The 11,833-nt window shown below is 36.5% G+C and overlaps 1 protein-coding gene across 3 annotated transcripts in view; it reads right to left on the bottom strand.

Moving 5' to 3' along the window:
• Positions 1–11,833, bottom strand: part of CENPE (centromere protein E) — a 35,011-nt gene that overhangs the window by 3,885 nt on the left and 19,293 nt on the right. For all 3 annotated transcript variants that reach the window (XM_065837682.2, XM_065837683.2, XM_071808232.1), the window contains 14 exons: positions 11,340–11,546; positions 10,180–10,452; positions 9,910–10,068; positions 8,834–9,055; positions 7,601–7,759; positions 7,181–7,402; positions 6,296–6,433; positions 5,295–5,495; positions 5,066–5,212; positions 3,972–4,184; positions 2,953–3,162; positions 2,225–2,434; positions 1,150–1,371; positions 309–512 (listed from right to left, as the gene is read on the bottom strand). In XM_065837682.2, coding sequence (XP_065693754.2) covers positions 309–512; positions 1,150–1,371; positions 2,225–2,434; positions 2,953–3,162; positions 3,972–4,184; positions 5,066–5,212; positions 5,295–5,495; positions 6,296–6,433; positions 7,181–7,402; positions 7,601–7,759; positions 8,834–9,055; positions 9,910–10,068; positions 10,180–10,452; positions 11,340–11,546 — 2,787 coding nt within the window. The remainder of the gene's footprint in view (positions 1–308; positions 513–1,149; positions 1,372–2,224; positions 2,435–2,952; positions 3,163–3,971; positions 4,185–5,065; positions 5,213–5,294; positions 5,496–6,295; positions 6,434–7,180; positions 7,403–7,600; positions 7,760–8,833; positions 9,056–9,909; positions 10,069–10,179; positions 10,453–11,339; positions 11,547–11,833) is intronic.

Genomic DNA, 11,833 nt, shown 5'->3' with positions numbered 1-11,833 from the left:
CTAATATGCAAATATATTACACAAAAAAGTTCATGTTTTCATTTCAAAATTTATATATATTTTTAGAATGTTTCAGAAATGCATCATGCATAAGTGATAAATTTAGCTTCTAATATCATAACATGCATTCTAAATGTTGTCTCTGAAGGCTGCACTGGTAGAATGTGAAAATGCATGCTAAACAGGCAAGTAGAGTGTTTTACTCTAAGAATGCCGTAGAGAACAATATTGGCTTTAGAGAGCAATGTGTCATCTGCAGCTGTTCTCTCTGAGATCAGAGGAGAATGAAAGAAGTATTCTGCTCATACCTGGAGACTCTGATTTTCTGATAATGCAGTTCTGAGGCACTTCTCCGTCTCATTCAGTTTGGCTTGCAGTTGGGTGAGCTCACTTGTGTCTGTTTTTATTCTTATATGTGCTTGTAACTTGCTTATCCTGTCATTTTTCTCTTTGACATCTTTTTCTGCTTCACTTATTACAGTTTCCAACTTCCGAATTTTTACTTCCATAGCCTATTGAGATATATCAATGAGTTATGAGTAGTCATGTCAAGAGATCCAACAGTAACAGCACACTGTTGTATTCTTCATATAAACAAATGAAAAACCCAAAGCACACAAAAAATCTGACACTATAGGCTCCATGGAAACTCTTGGTGCCTACCTCACTATTTTGTGTCACCTTTTAGTATTCTGGAACACTCAATTCTAAGAAAAAATGTACTTTGAACATGGGTAACTGTGACATAAAAAAATAGGACAGAGAGAAAAATCAGTCCTCAATTCCTAGGATTAAAGACAGAATTATTCCCCAGTTTCCAGTTTGACATGGTGAATACCATATACTGGAAGGAAGCATCAAGTCTATCACACTATTAAAATCAATACTTCAAAACCACAGGGGAACATGTCCTATGGATTTCTAGACTGACATCTATTTGTGTACAGAAAACAGGCAATTAAAATATTACAGGCAAGAGCTCAAACTTAGGGAATAAAAAAGCTCCAAAAATCAAGTGCACCCTGGGCCAGTGTCTTTTGTGGCAGAGATTTACCATTGCTAAGTGAGAGTACTTCAAACTGAAAAGAAAACACAGATTGATGGCAAACAGGGATCAAAGAAGTTTTCCTTAGAAACAAATACTGGTACCTTTATATCTTGTTCTGCAGCCTTTAATTTATTATGAAGCCTGTAGTTTTCTTCTTGTAATGCAAGACTGGCAGAGCCACCAGGGCCCAGCTGTTCTTGAAGAGTTTTTAGTTCCAAAAGCAACTCTTCACTTTTCTCTTTTATCTGTTTCAATTCAATGTCAGCATTTTTACAATAATTGGCAGTTCTGGCATCCAGCTCTGAAGAAAGTTGAAGGAGTATCTGAAAATAAAGTAGCATTGCAAAAATAAAATTTAAATAATTTTTGATTCAGCTAGAAATAGGGTAAAGAAACAAAGATTCTTTATTTCATTCTAGTCTCAGTGTTCCATTTGAAGAGGCTTGCTATCAGAAATTTCACTAGAACACTACATTGACTACATGCTGGTTTTGGCTGGGATGGAGTTAATTTTCATTATAGTAGCTACTATGGGGCTGTGTTTCAGATTTGTGCTGAAAACAGTGCTGATAGCACAGGGATGTTTTCGTTATTCCTGAGCAGAGTTCACACAGAGTCCAGGCCTTTCCTGCTTCTCACACCACACAGCAGCAAGTGGGCTGGGGGTGCACAAGAAGTTGGAAATATAGTAACTTGACTTTAAGTTAGAAAAGATGTGAGATTACAAATTACAAGTAAGTTTTTATCAAAACTACCTTAGCCATTTTAAAGCCGGCTTGAAGAGAACAGACAATCTTGTGGGCATAAAGCCTGGAGAAAGTTATTGTATCAGGTTGGCAAATTCTGCAAGCAAAGCTTTATAACAGTTTTGAACATATGGCTTCCAGAATTCAGTCTAATTAAACCACTAACGAAGAACACGCTCTCTCACCCCCATTTATCACCTTTAAAGTCTTTTACAAAGCAAGTTTCCAAGTTTGGATGCATAAGGAAAGAAGTCTTTAAAAACTTTCCAAGTATCCCTACTCTTACAGTTGAACATAAATACAGTAAGTGCTGATAACAACAAATAATCTTTAAATAGCCTTTTTTGATGTTTTGTTTTCAGTCAGATTAGAGGCATTTATAGAGTCCTTACACAAAATACATTACTGCTTAAAGGAGACTTAACTTTACCTTTGATTTAGGATTCCAGAAGTTTATGACTTGCAAAAGCCTTTCGTTATCTCTGTTTAACTTTTCTTCAAGTTCCTCTGTATCACAGTGAGTACCTGAACAAGCTTCCCAGAACTCTGTTGTTTCTTTTCTAGCACTTTCTTCCTGCTGTAACCCTGTTTCTATGCTGAGAAGTTCGCTTTCCATTTCTGATACGTCTTTGAGAATGCTCTTTAAAAAAAAGAAGAAATTCAACCTTAAATATTGCTTTGTTAACTATATGTCTAAATATACATTTTGGTCTCTTAGCTATCAATACTTGCAGAAAGTCTGTGTTAGCATCCAATTATCATACAGAAAGAGTTTTGCTATTTTTAAATGACACCCTACTGGTAAAACGAGAAGATAATCTACATTCCTGGGGCAGGTGGGAAGGGGACAAAATATGCCCGTAACTAAGATTTTCTCATTCTTTTAAAAGTCAGCTTGGTATCAGGTAGTACCTATTTTACATGGCACATGAGTAAATAACATTCCAACTATTTAATAACCTAATAATTTCATTTTAAGCCACTTTATAAAACAGAATCTTCATATTATAGAATTGGTAGCACAAAAAACTACAAATCCTACCTCCCCCCTTAAGTGACATGTTCATAGATAAAAGCAATGCCGTTAGATTAGCACCACATCATCCCATGCCTTCAAATACTCAAGTCTTTCTATCTGAAAATAGTTTCAAATGCTACCTCTGCATCCAAGTGCAACCTGCGCAGCACTTCACTGATGTTGAACTCCTGAGATGCCCTCTCACTCTGGTTCAAATAGGTCTTCTTGAGACACTGAATCTGAGCTTGGAGCTGACCTTGTTTTTTCTTTTCCTCAAGCAATTCCATTGCATACTTGTGAACAGCAGCATGATATTCTCTTTTCTTGAAGCAAACACGACTGAACAGAAACTGTTGTAGAAGCACAGGATATATCAGTGAATATGCTTTAAAATGGTACCCTGCATCCAGCTAAAATTCTATGTTTCATAATCAATTTACTCTACTAGTCCATGGGTGTCCAGGACAAGCAAAACACTCACGTGTGCTGTATAGCAGCGGCATGTAAGACTTTTAGCCGGGTCAGCATTTCTAAAGCATGCTACTAATATCACTGGGCTGATTTAAAGATTAATTTATTCACGCTCACTACTTAAATCTTAAATATCTTTAACCATAGAAGTTGAGAGACATGTATGGAAAACCAGAAGATCAAAACCTAAAAACCCTAACAGAAGTTATGAAATAAAGCTCTTCAGAATACTTTTACCTAAAAGATATTTAGAGGAACTACTGACTCAAGATCATGTCCTGTATTTTTGTATACTGGACATTGAACCTTGGCCTCTCCCCAGCCCAGCCTCCCCCACCTCATCACGACCTAAAAAACCCTTAACATTTTTTGATAAAGAAACAAAAACAACTTTATGCAGAAATACAGTAAACTGTATGATAACAAGAATTTACTCCCAATTCTCCTTCTTTTTTTTTTTTTCTGATAATTGGAATCAGTTTTTGCACTGACCTACAAATTGGGGAAGGTTTGCAAGGGTAGAAGATTTAAATTACTTGAGTGCTATCAATTTTTTCCATAAGATACGCATTCACAACAATCAAAATTAGAGTATATAGAACCCTAGCTGTTAATATTGAGAGCTTTTTAAAAAACCCTACACCAAAGCAATATGAAACATTCAGATATTCAGCATTTTAAGTTGTACCTTCAGTTTGTTCAATAAACTCTGGAGAAGAGAGTTTACTTTTTCATTTATAGTATGAAGTCTTTTGACTTGTTTGCTCTTTTCCAACGGGAGCTGAGGCAGTATGGCAGCCATCCGTGCTTTCTGACTGTTCAGTTCATTCTTTAGATTAAGAGAAACTGTAGAGAGACATTCATACCTCTTCTCTATATTTGGGAATTTATCGAGTAGCTCCTAAATGCAAGTGAAACAAATTCATTGAGTCACAATAACAAAAAGAGTTATTAGCTATAAAGAGAAGCTTAAAGCATCAGACCCCAGGAATAACCCCTATAGTATGTGCTGGTTTTACAAGAGAAAAGCTAATAGCGCTAAGTCACAAAAACACTAAGCCAGGCACAAAAGCAAGGAATGTCTCAGTTTTCTAGAAAATCATCTTTCACAAGCTTAACCTACTTTCATGATTTAGATTGCTTAGCCACATCAAGACCTGTAGATTGAGCCTGAAATGAAACTGTTGCCTGTTCACAAGTTTGCCAGCTAGGTTGCCCTTGGGATGCGCTCCTTGATCTTTTATTTAAAGAAAGGGATCATGAAGCTGTTTGTCGCACTCTGCAGTTAAAAGGGAGATGCGATGGAGCAGCAAGTAGGCTGAGAAATGCAACAGGCACTCCCAGTAAGCTACAACTCAAGTATCACGTACAAAGCTGCCCAAATCTGCTACACAAATGCACAGACTACAGTACAATGGTACTCTTTAAAGTATTTCATATGTATTCATAAATCTAGTTTATTTAAGCTTTCAGGAGGTTAGTAGTACTTCTCATATCCATGAGAACGTATACTCAGAATAGTTAATTAACAAAAGCTGAGGAATTACAGGGGTGGCTGGACAGTAATGAAATCAAGTGAGATGTCTCAGCTGAGAAGTTCAATTTAATGTTCCTGGAAAAGGATGCACGGCCACCGAACAGCAAATCGACTGATACAATGGTTTGCAGGATCTGAGCAAGATCTGCGAACAACTTCATGGATTTTGCACAGAAGCAGGGTTTATGCTCCAGAACAAGTATTAAGGTTTTACATACATCCTTAAAATAAGCAGAGAAGCTTACCTTAATTTTCAAGGTCGTTTCCTTCAGGCTGTCATCAGCCATCTGTTCTGCATTATCCAGTGCATTCACCTGAATGGACACATCATTCAAGCTTCCCTGCTTCAGTTGCTCTAGAGCACATTCCAGTTTTGCCTTTGCTTCAACATACTAAAATAAAAGCATACATATTTAAGGACCATTCAAGAAGAGAAGGGATGAATAACTTAGGTATGCAACTTGAAACACCAACCATCTCAGAATTTTTTTGCAATTCTGTCTTGAGCTGGTCCCGCTCAGACCTGACATCCCGGAGAAGTTTTTGTAGCTCATCTTTTTCTCGATTAATTGATGAGATTTGTTCTTTAAGTTGGAAAGAATGACTAGTACTTTCAGCCAATAACTGGTCTTTTTCACATGATACTGTATTTAGCCTCTCCGTTAACTGTTGGATCTATAATAAGTATCAGAGAAAAAACAAGCATTATGATGTGGTCCTGGTCTGTGTACTCAGATCAGTTGTGTCAAATACAAAACCCACAATTGCTAATAACTCTCAAATTCACACTAACAGCAAGAGAAGTTTAAAAATAATTTCAGTGTTCTAATCACTCAGAAACAGAATGTAAAAGAAGAGGAATAGCATTGCACCCAGACAACTAAACTCTAGTCAACTTAGGTCTTCAATAAAGCAAGAGGAAACAAGGCAGTTAACATACGTCCATATCACAAATCAAAAGAAATGGAAGATTAGCACAAGAGATTGGCAATAAAATTGTCTTTATATCTTCTCTACTGATTAGAACACTAACATATTTGCTGATCTGAAGCAATCCTTAAATACACCCTTTGATCTACAGAACAAGGAAAAGTCCAACAGGCAAAAAGTGAAGAAGTGAAAACTGGAGGAGGACTGAGCTGGCAAGAGCTAAGTGCAAGGTTCTCTAAATAACAGGTACAATCTGCCTTTTAAAGTCTGAAGGAATATGTGTACAACCATGACTACTAAGCTACACATTCTAATGGAGTGACCAACCCAAGTGCTTATGAGGCTGAGACAAGTTGAGGATGCTACTTATATCACTAAAGAAACCTGTACAAAATCCTTTGCCCATGTTCATGTTAGATTAGCACACACAAATAATGTGCTGAGAATTAAAAATAAAATAGGATTTGTCTTGAGCAAAAGTTTAGCACAGTGATAAACCATCAGAAGAGAACTGCAGAATAGCTACTAAAACCAAAACTCCTCACCTTTTTAGTCAGGCTGTCCTCCAAAGTCTCTGACTGTCTCTGAACCTTTAATAAGTGTTCTTCTCTTTCTTCAGCTTTCATCTTCTCATTGCTGAGAAGTTCTTTTTGCCACTTCAATTCCTTTTCAGTTTCAAGAATCTGGAGTGAAAAATAGAGTAACAAATGTAAAATTCAGTTGTGAGAGAGCATTTGAGTAAGGTTCACATCAAGAATTATCTAGAAATTATTACTTAACACAATTTTATGGATTAGACTTGTCAGTGGTGTTAAATTATCTTCCATAATTTATTATAGAATTAGCATTCCTTTCACTAAACATCTGAGTTTGCAGTGAAGTTGAAGTTTTGACAGCAAGGCAATTGACATTTGAATGAAGGTGACTTGGAAGATATTGGTAGTGAGAGAAGATTCTCCTCCCACCATGGATTTGAGTTAACTACAGATATTTGAAGTGATTACTAAGTATCGGAACAAGGACTGCTGCTCAATGGATACCACCCAATCCACTTGTCTTCAGTGTTGTCAGGATATGACTTATCCAGAAGAGAAATAAAAGTATCACAATTTTACAGCTTTAGTTACAACACTTTGGAGCTCAACTATTAATGAATTTGCTGAAATAGCATGTTTCAAAGTGCCTGTTAAGTGTTTTGATAATGAAATCCGTGTATTTTCCAGTTCCCCATTTATTCATAAACAAAGGATCCTCAGATAACCTTTTATGTATATTTTTAAATACCATTCCACAAGAAAGAAGCTAAACCATGCTAATATTCTTCAGTCTGGGTATATAACAATAATACTTGTAATACACGTTTCAAACACCTTCAAGAATTAACCATCTTCCCCTACCAAGCATTTATAGTTATATAAGAGATAAAGCACCTTATCCACACTCTCCTGTAGGTTAATCTCCAGTTTGTTCTTCTCCGCTTGAACGCTTTCCAACATTTCCCCGAGCTGCACTCTCTCCTCTGCCAACAAACGACACTGTTCCTCCAGCTGGTGAAGTTCATCGCTTTCACTCTCCGTCTTTTCTTTTAGTTCTCTCAGCAGTTGGTGCCTTTCTTTAGTTACCAAATTTAAGTCCTCATTCAACTTGGATACCTATTAAATTTTTTTTTTTAAAAACTATAAAATCACATAACTTTTAGCAAAAACTCCTGTTGCTAAATTGTATTACTATGACATCATCTATCTGTCCAATAAATCACTCCAGATTACTGCAGGTAAATAGTTATTCTAACGACTCTTTGAGGGCACATCCTCTACATTATTTTAAGGGTTTCGTATTACTGTACTTGCCTTTTCTTCCAGTTTCTTTATTTCTTCATTCAGTTTTTCTTCAGTGTCTCGCAGTTTCTCTTCTCCATTTGCTATCACGTTCTTCTGGATATCAGCTTGCTCTTTCTGATGCTTCAACTCTTCATGTATATGTTCCATTTCTGTCAGAACCTTTAAGAACTGCAGAACAAGGTATTACACAGATGTTCACTCAGTATGATTAAGTTTTCCTTACCAGGACTTAGGAATGATAAACTGAAACATTTGAATTTCTAGTAGAGAACTATCAGTCTTTTTACTTTAGAACAAACCGTCAGTTGTCATTCCCCCATACCTAGTTTAAGAACTCCAAAGGAAGACAGTCTTAAGAAATTTTCTCTCTCAGTAATACTGTGGGGTGAACAGATTAAATAGATGACTTAAACTCCCACACAACACACCCCACCATGAAAGATAATCGTTCTTGGGGCGGCTGCCACCAGCTACATGCACAATTAGTCTGTTTAGTAGCAAGATGTAATCTAAAATTAAAGATTTGATAATCCTAGTTTGCTTATTTTATTTGCTTGTTTTTAAATTAGTTGGTTTATACATACTTAAAACAGAGCAGTGTTTCTACCTGAGGTTTGCTAAAATTAATATGAAAGCTTTGACTACTTAAAATAATCTGCAGAGCTTCTCTTAGGGAAAAAATACTTACCGGACTTGCTTTTAACTTCAGAAATTATCCATTTGATTTTTGTTAACTACATATCAGAATGAATTTGTCTGAAATAGTGTGCCAATACTTTTCATGCAAATACTTGGAATAAAGTCACTGATCAGCCAAGAAATATAACATCAGGAAGGAGAAGTAGGGTAGCTAATAAGTTTCTTTTCTGGGCTTAGCTTTCTCTTCATTCCAGAAAAGCTGAAGGGGTAGAAGAATCAAGCCCCTTGATATTACAGACCTGGATTACCTCTGCTGTTCTGTGCTAAGTACAAAGGTACCGTAGCTGAAAGACACAGCAGGAACTTGCAGAGTGCTTGTCCAGGAGGTGGCAGAACTGTGTCTGAACCCAGAGCCTCACAGTGACCAAAAGAGCAGGAAGGGGAGAGGGGGGAGCAAAAACGAGAGCCCAAAATCTAGACTAGATTATTAAATTCAATATTTAGTTTACTGCTGCTATGAACAAGTGAAGAGAAGACGACTGAAATAATTCAGAATGGTACAACCTGCCTTTAAAACAATTACTTAAGAGACTTCATACATACTCTCTCCTTGCTTTCCTGACAGTCAGCCTCGAACTGATGTCTTTCTGCTTTACAAGTCTCTACCATTTGCTGAAGCTCATCTTTCTCCTGATTAAGTGAAGCGATTTTCTCAAGCTGCTGACGGATCTGCTCGTTCACTGTTCTTTCAGTTTGTTCTTTTTCTGCCAGTAGCTTGCCGTATTCAGAAGAGACATGGGTCAGATTGTCTGTTACTTCAGTGACCTGAAAGAACAAATAAGAACCAGTATCAGTATTTCTAATTATCTCTAGCATGAGTAGAAGTAATTTGATGGTAAGTTTGGAAAAAAAACTTCAACATCCTGATTTTCACAATTTTGTTGCCCAGTAATCATGTGCTGATTTAAGAAAAGTGTAGTTGGATCATACTTCACAAGCATTATATGTACATATGGGTTGTTATGATTGAATTATTTTACAGAAGACACCTCCATTAGTTTACTGCTATAGTAAGCAAATAAAGATGTAACAATTTTGATTAAAAGCCCTATTTCTGGACTTGTGTCTCACTGGTAGACAAAAGTGAATTATAATTTCATAACAATGATTCCATTGCTGTATCCACAGCAGATAGGCTTGATTCTAACGAGTGTTCATGTTTTCTAAAAGCCACAGTAGCTTCAGACATGAAAAGTAGCTAAGAAATTTATAATAGTGCTGCACGTTAAACAACAGGCTGCCTTTTAGTTACTCGAGCTTCTTCGGAGTTATGTAGCTAAGACACGTATTACTAGAATTTTAAAAGTTTTAAGACCTGGAAAATGCCTTGTGGTCAATGAGCAGTATTGATTCCAAATAATGTTCCATCATGCAGCACTAAAGGATGTTGAGTTATAAATAAGGGTTGTAATGTGCAGGTCAAACTGCATTCAATCATCTTTTTACTGCCTCTGTTTCTGTAGAATTCTTTCCAGAGGCAGTACAGGGAAAAAAGGAAAAACTTTGAATTAAATTTCATTATTACATTTACTGAGCCCTTATAAACTGAAGCCTGTAGAGGACAGGGGTTGCCAGTCCTGATAGAATTTTTTTGTTTATTTGACAAAACTGCATCTGACCTTCTGCTGCAGTTCATCCCTTGTTTCCTTCAGTGCTTCTTGTGCTTTTAAGATTTGATTTTCTTTCTCCAAAATACTTCCTTTCAGCTCCACAATAGTCTCCTGATGTTGTTTGAGAGAGTTTTGAGCACATCTCAGCTCCTCCTGCATCTCTGAATTCTTTGGACACAACACAGTTAAAGTACATTAAAGCTTGAACAACACTTCCCAAAGTTAAGGCAGAAGTTTAGTAAAGCTGCTATGCTAAAGGAATAGGACTACTTTTCTTACCCTGCTAATTGTTTCCTGTATAGTTGCTCTTAGGTGGTCTCTCTCATTTTGGAGATTTTCCAGTTGCAATTTAAGATGATCATCTCCTTCTGTCATAGTGCTCACTTCCTCATAGTCATGCAATTTTGGAATAATATCTGTTCTCTCCATTCTTTCAGATTCTCTTTGACACTCATTGGCCTTCACTTCCTCCATTTCTTGCAGTTTCCTTTGTGCCTGGCTCAGCTCTTCTCTCAGAAGACATAATTCTTGCTCCATAGATTTTTTGTGAATCTGTGGTACCCATTTTATACAGAGATAGAAATGAACACATTTTGGAAGCAGCTTTAAGAGAAACATATCTGATCTTTGACAGGTCAATTATGTAAAGCAAACAGAATGTTTTAGAGAGATGTGTTTTTTTTCAGAATAAAATTTGATTGAACTTGATATGCAATTCAAGTTCCTTGAAATAAAAGACATTTAAAAGTAAAATTTGAAGTGAGGGCTTCTGAAACAAGTTACCAGAAGGAGAACTTCACGGCCACAGTTTAAGCCTGAGGGGTAAAAAAACAAACCAAAAAACCCAACACAAAACCCACACAAACCAAACTAGAGACCTTACCCATATTTCTAGTCTCAATAGTAGATAATACTGATGTAAAGGCAATTATTTCCTTGAAATTTTTCCACTTCCACTCCATAAATATTAAAATGTACGCACATGCTTTACTTTTGTTAAAGTGTACATGTGTATATATATATATATAAAAATACACATGTGTAATCGGCATGTCCAATTATGAAAGTGTTGGCCGCTATGTCCCTTCACATACAGTGCCAGTTCTAGCTATGCTTTGAAAAAGCAGAAACACCCTTCCCAGCTGAGTAATTTTTAGCTTCAACCACTTAATTATAGAACCACATCCCTGGGCAGATCAACATCCCCATCCTGTATGAAGTTAAAGTTCTATTTATGGGAAAAATGTGATATCCTGCTACTAGTTGTCTATATACAACAATATGGATGGGACGTATTTCAATTAAGGAATAACAGCCCTAGTGTTTAATGGTTTGCAGTCAAGTAGCAGGACCCTTTTCTCCTGTTTGTTTTGTGAATTGTTTCCACTCAAGCAAAGTTTAAGTAAGCATGCTGTCCATTACAGCCTTAACTTAATTACCGAAGTGCCTTCCCCATCCTCTTCTTTTTTCAAATGTAAACTCTCCAGCTTAACCTGCAAAGAATTGTTCTCTTGTGTAAGAAAAACTATTTGTTCCTTCAGTGCCTGAAGCTCATCACTTTCTCTGCAGTTATTTTGTGATTTTTCCTCAGCAAGCTGGTCTCTCTCTGATGTGATGATTTTTATTTCTTCCGCCATTTGTGATATCTATAAAAAAGTGCAAAGACTGTTAATATTTCCATCAACACAAAACCAAAATGAAACGCAGAAGTTGCTTGATTCACTCCACTACAGTATTTTTAACATCAAACCACTGTAACCAAACAAGAAAAACGCCAGAACTGAGCCTTTGTCACCCGTTGGTTTAAACACTGGTCTTTTAGCAGTCTCTTCTGCAATATCAGCCAATTCTTTATCTAGAAAAAGCCTGGGAGAAAAAGGCTAAATAAGAAACAGCTATTGGATTATTTTTATGCATCTGTGGCAAAATATAC

Source organism: Patagioenas fasciata, chromosome 4 (genome assembly GCF_037038585.1).
Source record: "Patagioenas fasciata isolate bPatFas1 chromosome 4, bPatFas1.hap1, whole genome shotgun sequence".
Classification (NCBI taxonomy): domain Eukaryota; kingdom Metazoa; phylum Chordata; class Aves; order Columbiformes; family Columbidae; genus Patagioenas; species Patagioenas fasciata.
The sequence above is the reverse complement of the archived record's forward strand: the minus strand, read 5'-3'. Positions and strand labels throughout refer to the sequence as shown.